Source organism: Lissotriton vulgaris, chromosome 7 (assembly GCF_964263255.1).
Source record: "Lissotriton vulgaris chromosome 7, aLisVul1.2, whole genome shotgun sequence".
NCBI classification, from domain to species: Eukaryota; Metazoa; Chordata; class Amphibia; order Caudata; family Salamandridae; genus Lissotriton; species Lissotriton vulgaris.
This window is the reverse complement of record NC_141695.1, coordinates 676,393,919-676,418,275: the sequence shown is the minus strand read 5'-3', so window position 1 is coordinate 676,418,275 and position 24,357 is coordinate 676,393,919. Positions and strand designations below refer to the sequence as shown.

At 45.5% G+C, this 24,357-nt stretch overlaps 1 protein-coding gene across 1 annotated transcript in view; it reads right to left on the bottom strand.

Annotated features, from left to right (window-relative positions):
• Nucleotides 1–24,357, bottom strand: part of RAB11FIP4 (RAB11 family interacting protein 4) — a 1,047,208-nt gene that overhangs the window by 56,902 nt on the left and 965,949 nt on the right. The window contains exons 5-6 of the mRNA XM_086929407.1: nucleotides 14,782–14,973; nucleotides 12,050–12,184 (exon numbers count right to left, since the gene is read on the bottom strand). Coding sequence (XP_086785533.1) covers nucleotides 12,050–12,184; nucleotides 14,782–14,973 — 327 coding nt within the window. The remainder of the gene's footprint in view (nucleotides 1–12,049; nucleotides 12,185–14,781; nucleotides 14,974–24,357) is intronic.

Below are 24,357 nucleotides of genomic sequence, written 5' to 3'. Positions count from 1 at the left end.
ACTGACTGTTGACTATTACTCGTTATTGGAGCCTTGAAGAAGTCTCAATGTGTGAGACGAAACGCGTCGGCTAAGAAGGGAATCCATATGCGTTCTTGGATTTTTTCCTGATTTGTATCATTATAATAAAGAACTTTGGAAAAGAAAATTTCATTGAAATCTGGATTCATTTATCACAAGACTCTTATCTGCATTATGGACCTTTGAAATTAATGAAAAAAACACTTCTTGGATGGGTGCTGATTCCTTATTTTTCATACTGTCAAAGTGTTGTGTGCGTCTAGTAATAGACTGATAATTATGCAGTAACATGTGGTAGGATTGTAAAATGAATCCCTGCGTGGTTTTTGTGTGTGAGATATGATTTGATTCGAGGCCAGCTCGCCCTTTAGGGCCCATAGCCTCCATTTCCCCAACGTAATTAGTAGACATATTTTATCTGGTTAGATGAATCTGGTTTTGCCCTCTCATATTAAAGTGGCTACAATGATGTGGCTGGTCCAATGCCCCCTTAAGAACCAATAAGAATATAATCCTATGGCTGTCTTGAAGCCTCACCGAGAACTGATGTAGGTGGTAATACCTGCCCTGGCTTGCCCCGGAAAACTCAATGCAGGTCCAGATTTGGGGATACCCTAGAACTGCTTTCTCCATTTGTAAATTAAATGTAGGTGTGACCCTGGGACTGCACTGGCTTCCCCAAAGTAAATATAAGTCACTCTCACTCGGCCAATCCCTATAAAATACATGCAGGTTCTATCCTCTTGCCTGCCATGCATGGAGGTATGCATGTCACCACCTACAAAGCAATATGGTATAAAAGGTAGATTTACAATAGAATATCAATGCACAGAACAAAGACAAGGGGAAAACAGTGCAGTATGTTTACACTGTTCCTCCAACAAGACTTTTTGTAATCCGAAGGTTTGCCTAGCACGTGCTCTGAACCTCTGAAAAAGCAATCCCCTATGAAAACAATTTAGGTGCAACCTTCTGCTGCAATGGTTCTTCCTCTAAACGTATTTGGTGCACCTCTGCGACTGCCCAAGCTGAATTCAAAGCACATGCCTCACTGTGGCTACCGTTGCAAAGTGTGCCTGGCATTCAATCGCCAGGGAGGCTTTACTTGAAAGAAAATAAGACCTCCCTGCAGTACCAAACCAGATTTCACAGGAAACTTGTCACATAATGAGTGGAAAGTAAACGAGGAGGCCTGTGGAGAACTAATTGTGATGGGAATGGGGTCCACAGAGGTGATCTGTAACGATCTATGCGTGTCAAGTTTACCAACTAGATGGAACAGGAAGAGACTGCTGGGCCGGTTAACAAGGGCTGTTTTCAAGAGTTTCCAGATATTGACGAATGATGCATGTGTAGGAGGGCAGGAAAGAGAACACGGTAATGTGAAAATTGTCAGAGGGAAAGCCCCTCAGTGCTGGGCTACAATTACCAGAGCTGAGGGGGACACACATGCATCGAATGTGACACAGGTTGCAGCAAGCAACAATACTTTTCACAGCCAGATGAAACATGACATATGGCCGTAAAATTATGACAAGCACCACAGGCTCTGTCTCTGTTGTAGCGCAGCCTCCTGCAATGCACAGGGGCTTCCTGTATGCAGGGCCGGACTGGCCGTTGCGGGCCCCGGGCAATCCCCCGTTGCGCCGCAAGGGTGGGGGCCTGTTTTGGGCCCCTGGGGGCCATTTTTGTTACAGGACCGATGACCGATTTTAATCGGCCCTGGAACAAAATCGGCTGAAAACCGGCCCGCAAAGACCTTGGTCGCATCCCCAAAGGCGCCCCCCCCCCCCTGGCTGACAGCCGAGCGCTTTGCCAGGGCCGGTTTTCGTTCCCAGTCCAGCCCTGCCTGTATGAACAAGTCAAGTCAAGTCATAAAATTTGTATAGCGCACTACATACCCAGAGGGTTTCAAGGCGCTTAGGAAGGGGAGGAGGATTATTTGTCAAATATCCACGTTTTAAGCTGCTTTCTGAACGCTAGGTGGTTCTGGGTGAGGCGCAGGTAAGCGGGGAGTGAGTTCCATGTTTTAGCAGCCAGGTATGAAAAGGATCTGCCTCCCATGGTGGTCTTGTTGATGCGAGGTACAGTGGCGAGGGCTTGGCTGGAAGACCGTAGTTGGCGGGGGGGGTGTAGAAGGACAGTCGAGAGTTGAGGCAATCTGGTCCGATGTCGTAGAGTGATTTGTGTGCGTGGGTAAGCAGTCGGAAAGTGATCCTCTTATTGACGGGTAGCCAGTGGAGGTCTTTAAGGTGACCAGAGATGTGTTCGTTGCGTGGGATGTCTAATATGAGCCTGGCTGATGCGTTTTGGATTCGTTGGAGTTTTTTCTGGAGTTTTGCGGTAGTACCCGCGTAGAGGGTGTTTCCGTAGTCCAGTCGGCTCGTGACCAGAGCGTGGGTGACTGTTTTCCTGGTTTCGGAGGGGATCCAGCGAAATGTTTTTCTGAGAATGCGAAGAATGTTGAAGCATGAAGAGGATACGGCGCTGACTTGTCTGTTCATTGAAAGTGAGGAATCCAGGATGACGCCCAGGTTCCGTGCGTGGTCTGTCGGGATGGGTGCTTTTCCGAGGGCTTCCGGCCACCAGGAGTCGTCCCATGAAGAGGGGGAAGTACCTAAGATGAGGACTTCTGTTTTGTCTGAGTTCAGTTTCAGACGGCTTTGTTTCATCCATTCGGCAACTTCTTTCATTCCTTCGTGTAGGTTAGTTTTGGCGGTGCTGGGGTCATTGGTGAGGGAGAGGATTAGTTGAGTGTCGTCCGCGTAGGAGATGATGTTGAGGTTGTGTTGGCGTGCGATGGCCGCGAGGGGGCTCATGTATACGTTGAAGAGGGTGGGACTGAGTGAGGATCCTTGAGGTACGCCGCAGATGACTTCAGAGGCCTCGGACTTGAATGGAGGAAGGCGGACTCTCTGGGTTCTTCCGGTGAGGAACGAGGTGATCCATTCAAGTGCTTTTCCTTGGATTCCGATGTTATTGAGGCGTTGTAGGAGGGTGCTGTGGCAGACTGTATCGAATGCTGCAGAGAGGTCGAGGAGGATGAGGGCGACTGTGTCTCCATTGTCCAGTAGAGTTCGAATGTCGTCTGTTGCTGCGATGAGGGCGGTCTCAGTGCTATGTTTTGCTCGGAAGCCAGATTGTGAGGGGTCGAGGGATTTGTTGGCTTCGAGGAAAGCGGCGAGTTGGTTGTTGACGGCTTTCTCGATGACTTTGGCCGGGAATGGAAGAAGCGAGATGGGGCGGTAATTTTTGAGTTCGGTGGGGTCCGCTGTTGGTTTTTTCAGAAGGGCGGTGAGTTCAGCGTGTTTCCAGTCTTCTGGGAAGGTGGCGGAGTTGAAGGAGCAGTTGATGACGTCTCGGAGGTGCGGTGCGATGACGGAGTCTGCTTTGTTGAAGATGTGGTGAGGGCATGGGTTTGTGGGGGATCCTGAGTGGATGGAATTCATCAGGCGGATGGTGTCCTCGGTGGAGATTGGGTTCCAAGCGTTAAGGGTGTTCACGGGGGGAAGATGGTCAGCAGATGGTAGGGTGGGTTGGTTTCCGGGTTGGTTGTCAAAGCTGTTGTGGATGTCTGCAATCTTGTTGTGGAAAAAAGAGGCTAGGGAGTCGCAGAGGGTTTGAGAGGGTGTGATGTCGTTGGAGTTGGCCGAGGGATTGGAAAATTCCTTGACGATGTTGAAAAGTTCCTTGCTGTTGTGGGCGTTGTTGTCAAGTCGATCCTTGAATGCTGTTTTCTTGGCTTTTCGGATCAGTTGGTGGTGAGAGCGGGTGGCGCTTTTGAAGGCGTCCTTGGTGCTGGTGGTTGGGTCTTTTTTCCAGGCCTTTTCAAGGGAGCGGCAGAGTTTCTTGGACTTCTTGAGATCATCGTTGAACCATGAGGCTTTCTTGCTGCCAGGTTTGCTTTGACGTTTTTTCAGTGGAGCTAAGGTGTCGGCGGTGTTGGATAACCATAGCGTGAGGTTGGAGGCGGCATCGTTGGCGTTGGAAGAGAAGGCTGGGGAGTTTCGAAGGAGCGATGCGGAGATTTGGTCTGTGGTGATTTTGTTCCAGTTTCTTTGCAGGGTAGGTTGGGAGTGGTTGATGGGTTTCGGCTTGTTGTAGATGAAGTGGACGCAGCTGTGGTCGGTCCAGAGGAGATCCGTAGTGTGGCTGAAGGAGACATGGTTGCTGGATGTGAAGATGGGGTCGAGTGTGTGACCTGCGATGTGGGTGGGGGAAGTGACTAGTTGTTTAAGTCCGAGGTTGGCGAGGTTGTCCAAGAGGGTGGTGGTGTTGCGGTCGTTGGTCTTTTCAAGGTGAAAGTTGAGGTCTCCCAGAAGGATGTAATCTTTGGAGGGGAGTGCGTGTGGGGTGATGAAGTCCGTGATGTCTTCACTGAATGTTGCGCGGGGTCCTGGTGGTCTGTAGAGGAGAGTGCCTCTGAGTGTTGTTTTGGGATCGATGTGGATCTGGAAGTGAAGGTGTTCGGAGTTTGCGAGATTGACGTCGGAGCTGGTTGAGATGCGGATAGATTTCTTATGGACGATAGCGATTCCTCCTCCTGTGTGGCTGGTACGGTCTTTGTGGGTGATCTTATAGTCTTCAGGAATGGCAATTGTGATGTCTGGTGCGGAGGAAGCATTCATCCATGTTTCCGTAAGGAAGGCGATGTCCGGAGAAATGGTGTCTAGTAGATTCCATAGGTCAATGGCATGCCTGTGGATCGATCTGGTGTTGAGAAGGATGCATTGTAGGTGGTTGGGGTCGGGAATCTGTGGTGTGGTCGTAGCAGAGATGTTGTCGGTGCCGCTGAATTTGCAGGAGTAGCAGGAGAAAGATCCATGGGTGTGTCCAGGAGCGGCTTGGACGCAGTTGGGGGCGCGGCCGGGGTTAAGGGCTAGGAGGGTGGCGGCATCGTAGGTAATGCGGGAGGGCTGGGCAGCGCGAGGGGCAGGGGGTCTGGCGCTGGGCGCGGTCCAGGCGCGGACGGGCGTAGACGGGCTTACCTTTGGCGCACCTTCGGCGTGTCCGAAGCGCGTGGACGCTGCGCGTTGGGACATCTGTCTTAAGTGGAGAGTGGAGGGGGGCGGAGCGTGGGAGGGTCAGCAGGGAGGCGGGAGCGAGGTGGGGGAAGGGCCAGGGGATGTACACAAAATGGCAGCAACAACAACAAGCTTTGCAGCAGGGGAAACGGAGGTGCTTTTAAAAATCAAGTATCTCTGAACAAGCACAGCCAAGAAGTGCGCGCTGGCGATATGAAAGGCACTAATAATGCAGGCACTGTGGTTTAAATACAGACAGTGCAGTCAAGCGCTACTGATGGTAAATGGTCTGCACTCAAGCGCTATGATAAAAAATGCAGAGGCAGAGTCAGGCGCTACAATCACAGGTTAACACTCAGCGCTATGAAGATAATTCAGCAGAGTCAGGCGCTACAATACCAGGTCTTCTCTGGAGGAAGGCAAGGGGGAGCGACCGTTCGTGTCCAGGACAGGACAGAACACAGCAACAGCCAGGCCTGTATGGTACAATGAGAGGCCAGCAAGGAAATGTGGGAGATGTAAAGACACAAACAGCCGGAGGGAAGCCTGATCAGCTTAAGTGTTCATTTTATACAAAACTTTTCCTATGAAATAGAAGCATGAAAATCAACAAAGACGCCATATTTGTGAAAAGACCCGACCGTTTGGAACGTTTCTTTGCAGAAGATGGGGTCCTGTTTTTATTGTTGTAAATGTAGTTTAACTATAAATCTAAGGGTTAGTTTCCATCCGCATCTTGCTGCCCATTTCCGCAGTTTCCAAGTATTAGATGGTGCTCGTGCTCACGGGTACCAACACATCAGCTAGACTCAGGGGGCTCAAGAGCCTGCTGTCCGCTCCAGTACAGTTTTGAGGCATGTCAATCTGTTTATTCATAATATACCCAGCAAGGAACTCGTTCACATACATACATGCAGTCCCATGGCAAAAGTCCTATCAAAAAGACCTGGGGGGGGACTGTCCAACCTAGGCAGTATGCAAGTGACATCATGACTCGTGCACAGCATATGTCACAATGCGGGACATTCAACGTGGCATCACAGTAAGTGACCTCACTGGAAGGTACATCACAAGAAGTTACATCAGATACTAAGATTTCATACATATGTTTATCAGGTGTATCATGAGTAAATTTAAGCGCATCATGAGATTTAACAAATGAGATTTGGCTTTGGGGTTGTGCCAAAAACGTTGATTTTTTTTTATTAAAAACCCTGTAACAAAGAAATTGACAACAAGGAAAAGCATGGTAGTCAATCTGTTCAACTTAATTGGTTGCAAATTCTGTATTTTAAAATATTTTATGAGGCTAAGGCATCTGCTGCAGGTGCCCAGTAAATTTCAGGGAAAGTAATAAAGGTGAGATAACGCTGGAGGTTAAAGCATTTGTTGGAGAGATCTGTGTTTTGTGTACTACCTAATTTGAATCAAAGTACTCTGGAAGATTAAGCGGTCTCCTGCAAAACATAAACACCCACAGTTCTTGGGTGGGGGAGGGCATTTGGGGATTGTTGAACCTCTATTTTGTTGCTACCTTCTTCCAGTTTTATTTTCACGATATCGCAACACACATGGGTGCATCTTATACAATGTTGTGAGAATAAATGCATCCCTTAATTATTCAATAGTTTTCTGATATGTGTATGATAGAACAATCACAACTTAAAATAGTATAAAATATGTTTAAAGTATGTCTCCTGCAAAGCACATCATGTAACATGCAGTTAAAAGATTTTTATTTTATGTAGATGGGTAAGTGGATTAATGCTTTGAACACCAACATCCTTTTGTTACTTGCAGTTAATAAATTGTAATCCTTCTAGTAGACCACAATAGCTATGAAGGGCATTTGACTACTACACCTTGTAATCCTAACTGTCTCCTGTAACACATCTTGAACATTGATTTGCACATTTACATGATTTATTTGGAATGGATAATGTGTATGTTATGTAAAGCGCTCTAACACTCTGCACTGGGATAAGTAGCGCTATAAAAGAAATAAAATAGTGCTATTTAAATTGTGGAAATAATGGGACAAACCAACCCATCTGACATTCTTACAGTGCAGGCACTTGTATACAGGGACTGAGCAAAGTAAAAACCATGCATCTCTTAAGTATCTGTGAAGAGATGACAAGCGGCGTGCCTTTGTTTCCTCTCTGTTGCATTTGCATGTAAGTGTAAGGTTAACCCCATGTCCCCCCGCTACCTGCACGTTGATGCTGGGAATGGAAAGCAGACAACCTGCAGGAGCTGCTGATCATGTCCAGGTGTCTGAAAATTACACTGGGACAAGTCCAACATATTTCCGTGGGGCCCAACTTCTTGGCAGGGTGGAAGGCGTCCATCCTGTGAAAATAGTGGGTGGACGCCATGTACCCGCGTGTACCACCAACTCGTGCCCTGTGCACTCTTAAATTACCGGTTTCCTTTTCAGCAGCCTCACACACAAAGGCCTCTGTCAGCTTAGTAATGCCTCTGAGTGCACCTGTGTTTAACAAATCAGGAAAACACCTGGCAGCACATTTCCAAACTGCACAGTACTAGGGAAGTAACAGAGGCTTTACATTACTTCATATTTGTTGTCTTATCCCGAATTGAGATGTTGGGGAAAGCCTCAGAAACCACCTATTCTCTAAGTGGCCCATACTTCCGATCTAGGGGAGTCATGCTCATGGCCTTCGGTGTTCTGGTTATTTGTATGAAAAGGTACTCTCTTTTAGGGGCTTTCTACCTTTGTTGTAAAGTGGTGCAATATATAATTGTATATACATCTGCATAGTAGTAGTAGTATACACTTGACATGATTTAGTCAGCCATGTGCAGCTTTCTTTCACATTCTAGAAACTCAAGGAACTTCCCTGTGAATAATCGGTTCTCTGGTGAGGAAACGCAAGTACCACAAAATCTTTGGTAAAACAACGCCCCTTCCGTCTCACACTATACCTACCGAAATGCACTTTGGAAATACTGTGCTGACTAAGCCACACACTTCTACAACATTTATCCTGTCCCCCTGCCAAGTATCCTCCTTGCACAAATGACCCAGAGCTGGTGCCTCCTAGACGCTACATAGCGAAAACCTCTCTGGACACACATGATATCAACAATTACATCATCAATGGCGTCGCATATTGGCCAACCAATTTTGTGCAAACAGCAGTGGTTTCCAATGTTTTGCAATCAAATGAGATCCCTTGCTGTCACACACAACAAAGCATCAGCGAGAGTGTGGGTGGAGCAGCTGACTCGATGCAAACTTGCTCTAACATCATATCAAGAAATCCAACACAAGGCAAGGGGTCCTTCGCATTGTTGAAATGTTGCAGAAAACTCGCGGCTATCATCAGGCCCTCGACCTATGAGTAACTCGCTGCAGCAATGAGCTGAATACATTAGACTCTCATGTTTTCTTCCTTATCTCTTCCTCTCTCTTTTCACCACCTCCATTTCGGTCTCTCCCGACTCCCTCTCTCCCATATGATGTCCACTGAGGGTAATTTCCGAGCCCTCCTTTGTGGTCTGAGTTTTAGGAATAGAAATAATATAGAAATTCTCCCAGGTGGTCGTTATGTAAATGATATTCCAGATAAAAACAAAGCATGTCTGCTAGAGTAAACCAGGCTCATTCATACATAGACGAAAATATCAGAAAAAACCCGCCACAGCTCAAATTACATTTGTAGCATTTTTCAGCCCATGTTTTTGAAACCAATCAATACATGGGGGTAAAACGGAACTAGTGCGTCGAAATTGTTTTCCATACATTAATGCCAGATTTTTTTTTATAGAAATGCAACTAACAACAAACACATCAAATGGGAAACTTATTGCAATACTGTGAGGTAAGAGGTTCTCTCAGTTTGTTTTCATCCCAAGAAAAAGTACATTACAGCACAAGATGCGTGTAGACACTTATTGTTTATAGTCATGGAAAACTATATAGAATGATATCTGTTTCAGTCTCATCTGTAATCACAGTCTAGTGTTAGTATTAGCATTTAAACGGATTACAATTTATTTTGCTGGAAGAAAGGAACTTGTTGACATCATTTGCAGTATCAGTTAGCAAATTGTATTGCAGTTTGCTGAACAATAGCTGAGTGTTTTAAAGTCCTGGTAAAAAAGCAGAGGCAGAGTTGTGCATTAGCCAATCAGAGGTGATTAGAATAATGGAACGTTAAGCACTCAACTGCGGAGAGTGCAGCCGTGGTGGGCGGCTGCCATCAACATTACAATGGTCTATCCCACAGCCTCTGCCTCTTACTCTCTCCTACCTCTCCTTAGGATATGGCGTAGGATTGAGGGAGACAGAGGTGGGGGTTCAGGGAAAGGAGCAGTTGCTTCCTCCACTCCTAATGGAGCTCACATTGTCACAGACCTACAGAAGGAGAGAAGATAAAAGTCTCGGCAGCGCCTGCGTTTCTGTGGCGTTCTGCTCCTCACTTAAGGCAATAAAGTGTGCCAGGCAGCCACAGTCCGTGCAGGTAACAGCGGTGGTGCCGGGTAAGGGGAAGATTTCGATGGATGATGTTGAGGTGAAATTCATTATTTATTTAATTTTCCCTCAGCATTGTCCCTCGAAATCCCCTTTTACCCGGCCCCACTGCTATTACTCGCATGGGCCTCGGCTGGTGCCAGGCTACCCGGATAATCTGCTGTAGCATCCCTACGGTTTGAAAGCAGGTGTGGAGAGGCCTCATCTATTCATTAAAACACAATGATAGATTGGGCCCTGCAGCTGGGCACTGTCTGACTAATCACTGTGTGTGTAACCACAGGGAAAGCTTCGGTATGTCTCCTGATCACTTTCAAATGTTCTAATAGTCTTAGAGACTGCAGCAGCATGCTATACCTTCCATTAAAAACTTTGTTCCATCTTTAGTAGTCCAAGCCTACGACGATGGGAAATAGCGGTCGCTCCAACCTTCCCCTTCCTATGGTGTACAGAGTGTAAGAGAGGAAGAAAGAGGTAGTTTACTTCCCTCTTTTATCGGCACTCACCTTCAGCTCAGACCAATAACTCACTAGAAGGCTTTTAATGGACCGCTGTGGGCTCTAAGGGTATACACCAGTAGAGCAGATATAGACACAGCCTAGCTCACAGCTTCGTAGATAGATGATGTGGTAAACCCATCAGAGAGGCTCAGAATATCAAGGCAGTGCTAAGAGCAAGACCCCTATGTTTTCTTCTCCTACTCCTTAAACAATCAGGGCTTAAATCACAAAAAGTTCAGCTCCTCTGTGACAAGTGCCCAATGTGAGTTTGATCCTGCAGGAAATGCTTTTGTTTGGGGGAGGTTTTCCATCTGTAGTAAGCATGAGTTGTGTCTGGGGTGAACAATGACTGAAAGGCTTGTGAATGACACAAGCACTTTGACCACAGTCTCAGCCCTCACTCTCATGAAGTGAATTTACTCATGATGAAGGAAGTGACCCGATTAGGGCAACTCGGGTCACTCATAACCACTTCTCTGCCTTCCCAATAATGAAGAGTTGGTCAGGCAGTAAAGAATACAAACCAGTTATTTTATTGCAAATATGCTGCAGCAGAGCCCAGTCTGACCAGTCTCCTAAGAAGACTGCTGAGGGACTGACTCCAGAACACTTTGTAACACACGATATGCTTATCAACACCTCCCAAGTCCCGCCCCTAATGGAACACTACAGCTTGGGTAGAGGCTGAACAAACAAAGGAGGCAAACAAGGATGAGCCATGGCACGGCGCTAGGTGCATGCTATCTCGACCCCAAGGCCGCCCAGCCGGTGTCTACCATTGAAAGATGTGGAAACGAGTCTATCTAACAACAAAGGTATGCAACAGTAGATCGTACATTCATTAGTGCAGCAAAGCTTCAAACTTGAGAAGTACAAGCTGGAGGTGCAGGGGCAGCCTTTCTGCTGAGGCAAGCATTATGAGACAGAAGCTCAATCTTAGTTACAGAACAAGATGGCGCCAATATTATTATTATTATTGTACAGTCTTATATAGCGCTCGACTTACCATGGAGCATCTCGGCGCTTGCCTTGGGAACCCGTCCTGGCTTTTCCCTGTGAGATAACCCGTACTGGCATCCCCAAGGTGAAAGCCAGGCATCCCGCCGCGGGGGGCCGTTGTGGAGATTAAGCAAGCTAATGCCCAGAGTTGCAGAGCGTGAACCCATGATTCGAGTGGGCACCGAAGCGAGAATTATCGAGTCCGTGGACATTTGGCCTTAAGACCCTGCCGCGTCGGGAATTGAACCCTGGTCCCGGGTCTGACCTCTGCTTCTGGGTCTGCCTCCTCTAACCAGTGAGCCATACTTCTCCAATAAAGATGGCTGATAGGTTGAGTGCGTTACTAGAGACGTAAACGTATCCCTGCGGTTGCGCAGGGATGCGTTTACGTCTCTAGTAACGCACTCAACCTATCAACAGTTCTTTCGACGTATTAGGACAGTTACGTCACCTCCTGGTGCACCTTTACATTCCCTGAATTTCTCACAGCTATCAAACTAAACTTCTTCACGAAACCTAGCAGTGCGCCGTGCCTACGCCCATTTGCCAATAAAGATGGCACCATGGATGCTAACGTAACACAGAATAGAGTTTGAGCATAGCAAAGGAAGCATTTTGATTCTGTGCATTATGGAAATAACCCTTCAAATCTAACTATGATCATCTGTAATGTGAAAAGGTGCTTACTACTCCCAGGGCTTGTGAAAAGGCATAGAAGCAATGAGAAAAGAATTCCTGCAATATCAGATTTTTTTTTTATTCTTTAACATTTCTGATGCTCTAATGCTAATGGTATGCCAGCCTGGTACAGATTAGCTTACTAACAGAGTGCACAAGAGCAAATTCGTTAGCAGGACTAAACCTCTCAATACAACCTTACACATTTTTTTTTAAAGATCCTTTAGTTCCAGAAACACTCCAGGTGGACATAGTTCTCAGTTTCCAAGGAAAACAGGTTAGGAGTGGGGGATGATTCTCATACAAATTGGCAAATTTCACCGTACCTGTTTGCTTTCAAGTTCTTCAGTCGAGCTTCCAGGTCATTCAGCAGGTTGATTTTTTTGCAGCACTGAGAGCAGTAGACATCGAGTAACTCGCCGTTGTAAACGTGCCTCATTTTCCTTGGTGTCTGGCCAGCACTATAGAAGGGGACAAAGAGCATTAAATTAAAGTTAAATTACTGGAATCCTCTATTTTAAGCAGTCAAACAGCAAATTTCACTTGCAAATATTTACAGAATATACTAAAGAAACATGATAATCAAAACACTGCTTTCAGAGGCGTTCAGAGAGCTGTGATAAAAGAATTAGAAAAGAAATGTCCTTCCGAACCTACATCCAGCACTAACATTATCACATCAATCTACTGCAGCTGTACGTTCGTTCACCCTGCTGCATGCAATGATTAGGGATGTGTAAATGTTATTTACATTCCCTAAAGCTCCGGAAAGTTGGCCTCTGGTTCTAATGGTCACCAGAGATATCAGCTATCAGCATTTGTTGGACCTTCAAACTTCAGAAATCATTAAGAAGAATGTAGAATCACATTTCAGTCACTTCTAGCTTAGCAGCCAATGGTACAATGCACGTCAATGAAGGAGCATCATTTGATAACTTTCTATTACAGCAGTCAATTGTGCAGTGCACCTCCAAGGATGATCACCGGACAATGGTGCAACGCCTGCCAGTGATGGAGCACCATTTGATCATTTATTATCTCAGCAGTCAAGGGTGCAATGAACCTTAAAGGAGGATCACAATTTGATTGCTTTCTATCTTAGCAGTCAATGGTGAAATGCACGTCAATGGAGAATCACCATTAGGTCACTTTCTATCTAGCAGTCCATAGTGCAATGCATGCTAGTGGAAGTTCACCATCTCGTTGATTTCTATACTGGCAGTCAGTGCTGCAATGCACACCAATGAATGATTACCATTTGGCCACATTCGATCTTAGAGGTCAAACAAGCAATGATATTCAATAACGAAGGAGTAAAGGAAGCCAATGCATAATCACATATTTTCCACTTTCCACTTTGGCAGTCAATTGTGCAATTCAAAAGAACAGAGAAGTGTCTTTCTTCTGAAGTCTCTCATAGTAATCAGTAGACAATGAGGAAAATGGATGAGCTAGTACTAGTGTCATATGCTGGTGGCAAAGTAAAGAATACATTGTGCACAGTCATGAGCACCTGACATTAGTCATCACATGGCAATCCAAACGATGTACCTTATGGGGCAATTAGAGTCCAAAAATTAAGTTTTTCTACAAAAAGCAACTGATCACAAAGTGAGGACAGCCACGTTCTGCCTCTCTTGATCCCAAACTAAAACCTTTATGTTCCTGGAGAAACAAGCTCTATTGATGGTGGATGGTAAAAAAACGCATTTTGGTGAGACTTCATTAGAAGTCCAACAGGTGGTGGGAGCTAGTTATGCCACTAAGTAGTCATTCAATCACAAGGCCAATTTCATTATGGTCAGCTACCTTCTCCTCAAATGCATAAACACCAAGCTTGGTATTCTACACGTTATCATAGCTATGACCTCTTTTTGGAAATCTGAGTCCACAATCACTGAACACTAGGTTATGCCGACGCAGTGGTACTTATAATGGGTACATGTGTCTACAGTTGTCATCAGTGGGCAAACATGTTTGGCTTGGATTCAGGAGTTTAAGTACCACCTCCTGTCACCGTGCACTGTGATTTGTCCAGTCGCAATCTTCATGCAGCATTAAATAGGTAGTGTCTTGAAGCTTCTATAGGGTTCCTCTGGTTGTGATTACATTTAAACAGGTGATCACATCAAAGCCCTTCCCAGACGTGCTTGACAGTGGTGCACAGTTAGTCACGCAAACTGCCTGCAATCCCTTTAATTTCAACCAGAATAATTCCCATATCTGCTGTAGGAGACGGCCCATTTAAAAACACTTGTGCAGTGGAATGCCTTCACCACTGCGAATGCGAGGCTCTTAGTCAAAGACTTTTACATATATTTATACTGCCTAATTTCTTTCTAGAAGCTAGTTCACAATCTACGAGTAACAAACAATATCATCCCCTTTCCACAAGTGCTCTCTAAGGAGACAGTAGTCAGTTCTGTAATGTGACCATTCTTCTATTCGGATGGGTGACGGCTTGCAGCTCATATCTCAGTACTCCTTCGTAAATAGAGAGCTCTGCAACAGGTCTTGGATAAAGAAGGTACTTATACAACTTTGTAACTTTACAACTTCACAGCATAGTGAAAATGCAAACCTTTCAGGGACGTTAAGAATATACCTTGAGCCATCCCAAGCTGCTAAACATCTGGTTGTTATGTTACTGGCACAAAAAAAAAACACTTTAATGTAATCAGTGTAGTGTTTCCACTTGACCACGGTGTCCAACAGGGACAGATCCATGACAGATTTTTAGGATATCCGCAAAAGGTTTGCAAACGATGAAACGAAGCAGAACCAATTTACATGGAGGGTATACTAAACCTCTGGCTTGGATCAAGCCCTCTTGGATCAGTATTGGGCATGATAAACAGTCAAGTAGACCTGTTTCCATACGAGGTCATCTTATATTCAGCTAACCACCTTTTTGATTAACTATTTTACATCACTCCCTACAACGTCATTTTTCATAAAGCACTACAAGGAAATTCCAATGGGTGTGAAGATGATCACATCTCATGCGACTACCAAGGTAGCCCGACTGCTATTCCTCTGAAACATGAGATCCAGTCACCTGGAGGACACGGACGAGCCCAGGTCTGAAAAGGCGTTGGTTCTGCTTTCATCGTCTGGGCAGGGACTGCTTGGTGTGAAGTCGACGTCATCACCTTCTCCGTAGTCTTCAAACTGCTCCTCATTGCTGATCAGTGAGGCAGTGGAATGAGACGAGAAGTCGGAGGTGGCGGAAGTGCCGTGCTCGTTTAACCTGAAAAAAATCAACACCACATCACAAGTCTGAAAATAGCACAGCACGCTGCTCAAGTCAAACACTCCATTAGTCACCCGCCTCCAGGCGCTGCATGATTAACGCTGCCTGATAGTAAACCAAAACATGCGGTTAAAACCCAAGTGCGGAAACTGCCACGACACATAAGACGGGATTTCACAGCTTTGATAAAAACCATAAACGAATTAAAGATTTCAGCAGCAGCTTCAGAGCTGCGCCAACTCGCTCAAGACTCCATTTAAAGTTATGTTTTTCAAAGCTCTAACGTCAGCTATGACTTCTGTCTCCTGCACCATGATCCCTGGAGCTCAGTTTCATATGTACTAAAGCACAGCTTTGTCACCTCGTGCAAGTTTTCCACTAAAGCAGAGGCCATATGCATGCTGCATCCTCCACCGTGTAAGATCTTTCAGCCGCTATATTCTGGGGCACTGGAATAGACCCCCGTGATTCTCAGTTCCTATTTATAAGAGTTTCTACCAACTAAACTAGGGTTCAAAGGTACGGATTAAAGCAAGAATGACATTGTAGGTAGGTATAAGGTTACTTCTTTGTCTTTCCTCTATGTCTATGTCCCTGTGGTGCTGGGCTGCGTGTGCTTACCTAGGACAAGAAACACCTTGCTGGAGAGAATGGGACATGCCTGCACATCTGGTATCCACTTAGACACGTCCTGTGGGAATCAGAGTACGCTGACAGGTTACTTCGTCACATACGTGATCCATAACATTACGCCGTAATCTAGCACCACAGAATACAATGCAGTTTTAATAAGGCAGGCGGAATATCTTCTATGTTTGTGACAGAGTAACTTGTCAACCAAACCTTTAATGGGGCCCAGAGTGTTGACTAGCTGGAAAAGATAAACTATTAAATTGGGGCAGACAGCTTTACCTTAGTGGTGCTCTGGAAAGCACTTTATAAATGTTAGGGACAATTTACAAAACCACTGTAGGTAAAGTAAATGGCTAATAACATTAGAACTTTTTCCCTTCGAGGGAAGCACAGTACCTTTTTTGCTCTGGAGTAGGGGGGATAAAACATGCAGTGGAAGGGATGAGCATAAACACAAACAGAAGGAGGGCCCACTCCCCATGACGTTTACATCACACCCCTGGTTCACACAAGGCAGGACTAAATGGGGGAAGTTGGCCTAAATTAGAATGTCACAATGAAGGAAAGAGTCTAGGTTTGAGGCAGTAGGAAACAGACTCCAGTCATGGGAATCCCTAAAGTGCATGTGGGGAAAATAAATAACTGGAAAGAAAGAAGGCAGTTGGGAATTTTGACGCCACTTAGAGGGTGACTAGTTTTTTTTTAGCATACACCAACTGATTACAGTTCGCAGATGGCCTTTCCTCAGGTTCCTTAACTGAACTGAGCCAACTTAGGGGCCATTAGCCCAGTGCTCCTTAGATAAACTGTTGAAATTCTATCGCATGTTACTAATTTAATTCGTCCCACTTCCGTTGGAAATCGTGAATTGGAAACCTGGATCTTAGGGCCTTTTATTAAGGTATAAATTACTACAGCTGGTGCAACCAGCCGCAGAATGGTGAAAAATACCTATTTTTGGATGTACAGACTTCTTGCTGTAATTATTTCATGATATATGCATTTGTACCTGTTAGTACAAAAAATAAAATCATTTTGAAATAGCTGGGCTGCCGCATCGCGAGAGAAGCGCAAGGGAACATCAGTCACTTGGTTAATGTGGTCTGCTGCTGCAAGCAGAATTATCACCGCTTTAACACGCCGCCCACACAGGATTCAGCCTCTAATCTTACATAAGCACTGCCAACCTGACTACTACTTCAAAGGGCGCTCACGTACGTCATGCAAAGAAATGATGAAAATAAGCCCGCGAAATGCCCGGCGTCAATCTGATGACAATAAGATCTGACTCCATCCCTCTGCTCCCTTGCCAGTGCAGGTCGCTGCTCTGTGGTGAGAGGTGGTATGCCCTCAGTGGTGTGGGGTTATATGCACTCTGTGAAGAGAGATTGCAGGCCCTATGTGAGGGGAGTAGTATCCCCTCTGTGATGAGAGGTGGTATGCCCTCTGTGGAGAGAGGTGGTATCCCCTCTGTGATGAGGGGTCGTATCCCCTCTGTGATGAGGGGTGGTATCTCCTCTGTGGAGAGAGGTGGTATGCCCTCTGTGATGCCCTCTGTGTCTGTGATGAGGGGTGGTATGCCCTCTGCGATGAGGGGTGGTATGCCCTCTGCGATGAGGGGTGGTATGCCCTCTGTGATGAGGGGTGGTATGCCCTCTGTGATGAGAGGTGGTATGCCCTCTGTGATGAGGGGTGGTATGCCCTCTGTGATGAGAGGTGGTATGCCCTCTGTGATGAGGGGTGGTATGCCCTCTGTGATGAGGGGTGGTATGCCCTCTGTGATGAGGGGTGGTATGCCCTCTGTGATGAGAGGTGGTATGCCCTCTGTGATGAGGGGTGGTATGCCCTCTGTGATGAGGGGTGGTATGCCCTCTGTGATGAGGGGTGGTATGCCCTCTGTGATGAGGGGTGGTATGCCCTCTGTGATGAGGGGTGGTATGCCCTCTGTGATGAGTCGTGGTATGCCCTCTGTGGTGAGCAGGGATTTGCGGAGCACAAACACTAGCACCTTACAATACACTGCCATAGACTTAAGAGTCGGTCACTCCTCTTGAAATGCTGCTCTGCTCTGCCCCCTGTTAGTCCTGGATTCTTCCCCTGCCATGTCAACTGCACAAAGGTTCACAGTAGTTCAAGTTTTTTTGCTCGCTGTGCCATTCCAGTTTGGACCCAGCCATATGCAAATCAGTCTTGACCCTGCGCCCAATGGGAACAGTCCAGGGAGGACATGGCCTGGCAGTTCAGGCTGGACTGTTCCCATTGGGCGCAGGGTCAAGACTGATTTGCATATGGCTGGGTCCAAACTGAAATGGCACTGCGAGCAAAAAAACAATGGATTTAGGCCCAGATCTCTGTACTGGGGTGAATGTATGACATTGTTCTGCATTCGGTCCATCAATTATTCTTTTTGCATGTGATCTGTTTTTAACCTTGTGTGTCTGTGATGTAAATGAATATACGCTTCCACGAACAGGTACTCCAGGATACAACTTTATTGCAGCACAGAACAGGTAGGTCCATCCCTCATCTGACCAGAGCTCCAACTGCCAACAAGGCGATGGAGAACTCCAGAACTAGGAACACCCAGAGTAATCTAGAGTGCTAGCCCAAGGAAAGAGCTAAGCACTGTACAACATATCTTCCCCCCTTAACAAGAAAAGAAAACAAAAATGAAAAAGAAAACACAAGAAAGGATCAATGTATATAGTCATTCAGATAGGTGGGTGGACGACGGGAGCGAGGGCTCCTCAACCTGAGGTCCAACGAGGAGGAAGAGGAAATGGTGGGAACAGCAGTAGAAGGGGCAGAATCAACCAAAGAACTACCATGCACACACAAATGGTGGGAACAGAAGTAGAAGGGGCAGAATCAACCAAAGAACTACCATGCACACACAAAGAAGTAGAAGCATCGCCACTACCCACCTCCCCCCGTACAGTTGGCAGAGAGGTGGAGGAAGAACCACCAGAAGTCAACAAGTACCCATTGCACCCTCCTGAACCACTAGCCATTACATCATTAGAAGAAAAACCTTCCCTTTTTTGTTATAGTGCTACTCTCCTATAGTTCCAACTTTCCCCATTGGCCAGCACAACAAAATGTGGAAAGACTTTCTTAACTCTGTAGGGGCCCCTAAACTTGCTAAGACCCTTAGCACACCTACCCGGTTTTACCTTAACTAGATCACCCACCGAGATAGGCAAAGGAACATTACTGTGGGATAAAGGTACTTCATCATCCAAGCGCCTTAACCAAGCAGGAGTCAATCTTGTCACCGGGGCACGCCCACGCATTAATTCAAAAGGGGATTTTTCACCATTCTTGTGAGGCGTGGACCTATACGCCCAGACAACTTCTTGCACACGCTCATGTGAAAAACAACCACTCTCCACAAACATCTGGATCACCCCCTTTACGAGACGATTAACCCTTTCACATAGACCATTTCCTTGTGGGTTGTGAAGGCTAGTCTTCTGATGTCTGATGCCACAATCACGTACAAATGAAGCCATTTTAGAAGACGTCAATTGGGTGCCATTATCTGAGATAAGGACAGAGGGGTATCCTTCATTCAAGAAAACACCCTTCAGAAAGTTAATGGTGGTATCAGTGTTTATCTCCCTCACAAACTGTACACACAGCCACTTCGAGTAACAATCAATTATAACAATGGCATAACGTTGGTTTAAGGGTAACTCACTCATAGGGCCTATGAAGTCCAAACAGACACTGTGCCAAGGCACATTCTCAAATCCAATTTTCTGAGGTGACTGAGAACCTAGAATTTTCAGACGCTTCTCCCCTTCTTTGCAAAAGCTACACTTCAGCACACAATCCACAGCATCTCTATCAACAGAGGGCCACCAAAAGTTTTCTTTGACACGACGTTGGGTGAGGCTTTGGCCCAAATGGCCCTCATGAACCAAGTCAAGAATCCTACTCCTTAAAGAACCAGGAGGAACAAAGCGATCCCCCCGCATCAGAACATCTTTTCCTTCCAAAGAAATTTCATCCAAGACCTTCAAAAACGGTCTAACCTGAGGGTCAACAGTGCTCTCCCTTCTTGCTCCTTTCGAGACAAGATTTATAACAGCCTTTAGAATTTGATCCTCTTCCATACCATTTGACCACTCGTCACGGGAAAAAGAGCCACCTCCTACAAACAAGACATCCTCAACTATGGCAACCGCTAGATCATCCAAAGTCTCCTTAAGGGTACCATCACAACTAGTGGATCGCACAGGAAGCCGCGACAAGCAATCTGCCTGGACATTTTTCCAGCCATATACAAACTCAATCTCACATTGGAAGTCCTGTAGACAAGAGGCCAATCTCGCCAGCCTTGGAGACCCTTTTCCAGCACCACCTGGAGCTAAGACATTTACAAGGGGTTTATGGTCCGTACGGAGAATAAACTTGTAACCCCACAAATAGGTCCTAAAGTAGCTCGTGCCCCAAACAGCAGCAAGAGCTTCACGCTCTATGACTGAGTAATTTGATTCCGAGACAGACAAAGGCCTAGACGCAAACGCTATGGTCTTCTCTACCCCTCCATGGTTTTGCAGGAGAACTGCACCAAGACCTATGGCACTGGCGTCAACCATCAAAATAGAGGACCGAGCAGTATCAAAAGGGGTAAGGACATTAGCAGACTTAAGTTCCCCTTTGATCATATTGAAGCAAGACTCATGCTCAACAGTCCAATTAAACCTGACACCTTTTTTTAACAAGTATCTCAAGGGAGCGGTCTTTGAAGAGAAATCTCTCACGAATTTCGAGTAAAACTCAATCAGGCCCATGAAGGACCGAAGTTTATCCTTGTCAACGGGGAAGGGAGCTAGTTCAATGGCCTCCAATAAGTTTCTCTTAGGTTTAATACCTTCCTCTGATAGGCAGAAACCTAAGTACTCTATTTCCTTCAAAAGAAAAGCACACTTCTCCCTTCTCAGCGTTAGGCCAGCATCATCCACTCTTCGTAACACATTCTGCAAAATCCCATTGTGCTCTTCCAAAGAATCTCCATAAATCAAGATGTCATCTTGAAAGTATAATACTTTATCTAAACCCTTAAAGACCTCAGAAACAAGTCTCTGGAACACACTAGCGGCAGAAACAAGTCCGAAGGGTAACCTCGTGAATTGGAAGGTCCCTTCACTGGTGATGAACGCAGTCAGATGTTTGGACTTGTCATCTAAGCAAATTTGATGGTAAGCATGCTTTAGATCTAACTTACTAAAAAACTTGGCCCCCTTGAGTGTCGAGACTAACTCACTAATGTTTGGTAGTGGGAACACATCAGCAACCACACATTTATTCAATGAACGCAGGTCCACACAGAACCTAATTTTATTATCAGGTTTTTGTGAAATCACCACTGGCGAAACTCACGGGGACGCCTCAATGGGTTCGATAATGCCACCCTGAAGCATTTCTTCCAAAGTAGCCTTAACCTCTTTTCGCAACGCGAAAGGGACTCTCCTCACTTTATGTTGGACAGGGCAACTACCTTCCTTGAGAATTATCTGATGGGAATAACCTACAAGTTCCCCTAATTGATCTCTAAAGACATTTTTGAATTTATCCAGAATCTCGTCAACAGATGAATTATCGACAATAGACACTGGATCATCAGACCTGGGATCAACCACAATGTGCAAATCATACTGATGGTGACGACCTAAAATGGCCGGCCCATCGGTTGAAACATATATTTTCCCAGATGCTGATCTGTTTTTAAATTCAATCTTTGCTTCGAAATAGCCCAACAGATCAATTTTCTCGCCTTGATACCAGACGGAGAAATGTCACACTCCTTTAAAACTCTTTCACCCCACACGCTCTTCAACAAGGATAGAGGGATGATGGTCCACTTGGAACCTGTATCCACCATGAGAGTGACACCCTTTCCAACAATGTTAAAGTTAGCTTTAAAAGCATTTCCCCTTCGATCCTTGCAAGAGCATACTTTGTCATCCAAAACCAATATTTTGTTCATTGATCAACTGGGAGGGTTTAGGGTATTCCAGAATTGGCCAGGCGCGCACCCAAGTGACCGCAAAGTATTATACTACTATGGAGTATAGAAATCTAGGCAAAAGGGCGGGCGGTAATCCCTCGTAACCGCTCAAGGTTGGATCAAGAAAATCCACACAAATTGCACAAAAACAACAAAGCCCCTGCACTGGATAAACAATAATAATGTCTGAGTGACTTCTAGTTTCAGTAGCATAAGTCAAACGTGCACATCGAAATTTCCAAAGTCAAAGTACTATATAGTGCTGAAAAAGGAATTCAAATGAAGTAAAGTTCTTGGTATAAAACACCGGTTTATTGTTCCTCTTGTACTGGCCAACACGTGTTTCATCGCAGGGAAACAGACTGCGAATCTTCAGGGCCTCTTAAAGAAAGAACCGGAAGAGGTGTTGTGGCCAACGCCCGAAAAGGGCGAAGTGTAGAAAATAAACGTTGCTCGCATAGTTCGAAGGTTTCTTAAAGGAGTAGTAAGGAAGCCATAATCGGGAGGAGAAGATTTGAAGCAGTAGCGCTCAAGTTTAAGTAGACAGGCGGATACACCTGACTGAATGTATTCCCCCTCCTGTAGTTCCCGGCGCCGTTTTTCAAAGACGGTCCTTTGAAAAAGATCTTCTCCTCCCGGTTATGGCTTCCTTACTACTCCTTTAAGAAACCTTCGAACTACGCGAGCAACGTTTATTTTCCACACTTCGCCCTTTTCGGGCGTTGGCCACAACACCTTTTCCGGTTCTTTCTTTAAGAGGCCCTGAAGATTCGCAGTCTGTTTCCCTGCGATGAAACACGTGTTGGCCAGTACAAGAGGAACAATAAACCGGTGTTTTATACCAAGAACTTTACTTCATTTGAATTCCTTTTTCAGCACTATATAGTACTTTGACTTTGGAAATTTCGATGTGCACGTTTGACTTATGCTACTGAAACTAGAAGTCACTCAGACATTATTATTGTTTATCCAGTGCAGGGGCTTTGTTGTTTTTGTGCAATATTTTGTTCATATCACGTTTCAATTCGCCACAGTCATTGACCACAGTCACTCTTGAGCTATTTCTATTTTTGCACATCTTTGCAAAGTGCCCCATCTTTCCACAACGCAGACACTCTTTGTTATTTGCAAAACAGAACTTAGCATCTGAGGTATGCGAAAAACTCCCACACTTTGAACACATTTTTTGACTATTCTTACTATTCGACGATTGTTGTACATTCTTTTTTTGAAGAATATAGCCCTTTTTTCTGACAATAGCAATAGCCATTGCTTCATCGTCACTATTGTCACTAAGTACACCCTTATTGGAAACCTCTACAACCTTTGTTTCTACACCGCTCTTCTGTAACTCTCTCATACATTTCTCGCTCTCTTCCACAACCTTTGCTAATTCTATAGCAACTTTCAATGTTGGATTCTTCGCTGCCCATAATCGTTCTTGGACCTTCCTGTTGTTGGCCTGAACAATTAATTGGTCTCTAATCAGTTCATCCGCCATTTGACCGAAATTGCATTTTACAGAAAGTTCACGTAGTCGTGCAACGAATTCATCAATGCTCTCATCTGCTAACTGCTTGTTTTTATAGAACTTATATCTTTGTAGGACAAGGTTTTCCTCTTTACCAAATCTGATTTCCAATCTTGCTACTGCTTCTTTAAATTCATCAAACTCATCTAGTGACCCCGAAGGTAATGCTTGCGGTAAATATTTGAAAAGACGCTGTCCTTCTTTGCCCAAAGTGGTCATTAAAAGAGCTTTCTTTCGTTTAGCAGAAAAGTCTTCTCCATCTAGAGCCTGAATATAATTATTAAACATAACAATCCAGTCTTCCCAGGTTACAGACGGATTCCCTGGTTCACTCAGGAATTGTGGTGGAAGAGCAACATTGACTGCTTGGGCCATGGGGTCAGACTTATGTAGATACGAAATTAAAACGAAGTTTGCAAAGTACAAAGCGAAGAATTAAGGGCACAGTATCAAAGTGAAGTAAAATAAAACAGTCCGCTTATTATTCTAATATTAGAACTTATGAAATAAGCGCTTACACCGATCAAGATGTCCAAAGTCAGTTGGCACTCGACGCTGTTTCAGGAAGAAAACAGAGAAGTTCTCGGTGGGTCGCGTCTCCTAGGCAACCACCGACATTAAAATAGCCGACTACGTTCTTGTTTAGGCCTCTAACGTCATCACGAAGACGCACAGGAAGAGGAATGCGTTTCAGTGACGCGTAGCGTTGCGTTTCGGTGACACGTAGCATGCAGCGTGTGAGTTCAGTCACGCTTCCAACTTCAACCCCACAGCGTAGACACGCACAGAGAAATGCGTTTCAGTGATGTGTACGGCGTAAAACGTGGTTGCTACGCGACACATCAGAATACATTCAGATCACGCTCACCGTCATTGGGACGTTGAAGAAACTGACGTCACTCACTTTGACGGCGGAGGCATCGACATCGGAAATCTTCCAAAATTGCTTCCGAGGTCGTGATCAGCTCTGCAATGAAGAGTTGTCTTACGCAGTGCACCACACTGGGTTCATGAGGGAGCTGGTGACTACCGCTCTGTAATTTTCCTTTCGGCTGCAAAATCGAACGAGGAAGCTGTGGTCAGACGCATCACCAGTCCAAGTCGCCAAATGATGTAAATGAATATACGCTTCCACGAACAGGTACTCCAGGATACAACTTTATTGCAGCACAGAACAGGTAGGACCATCCCTCATCTGACC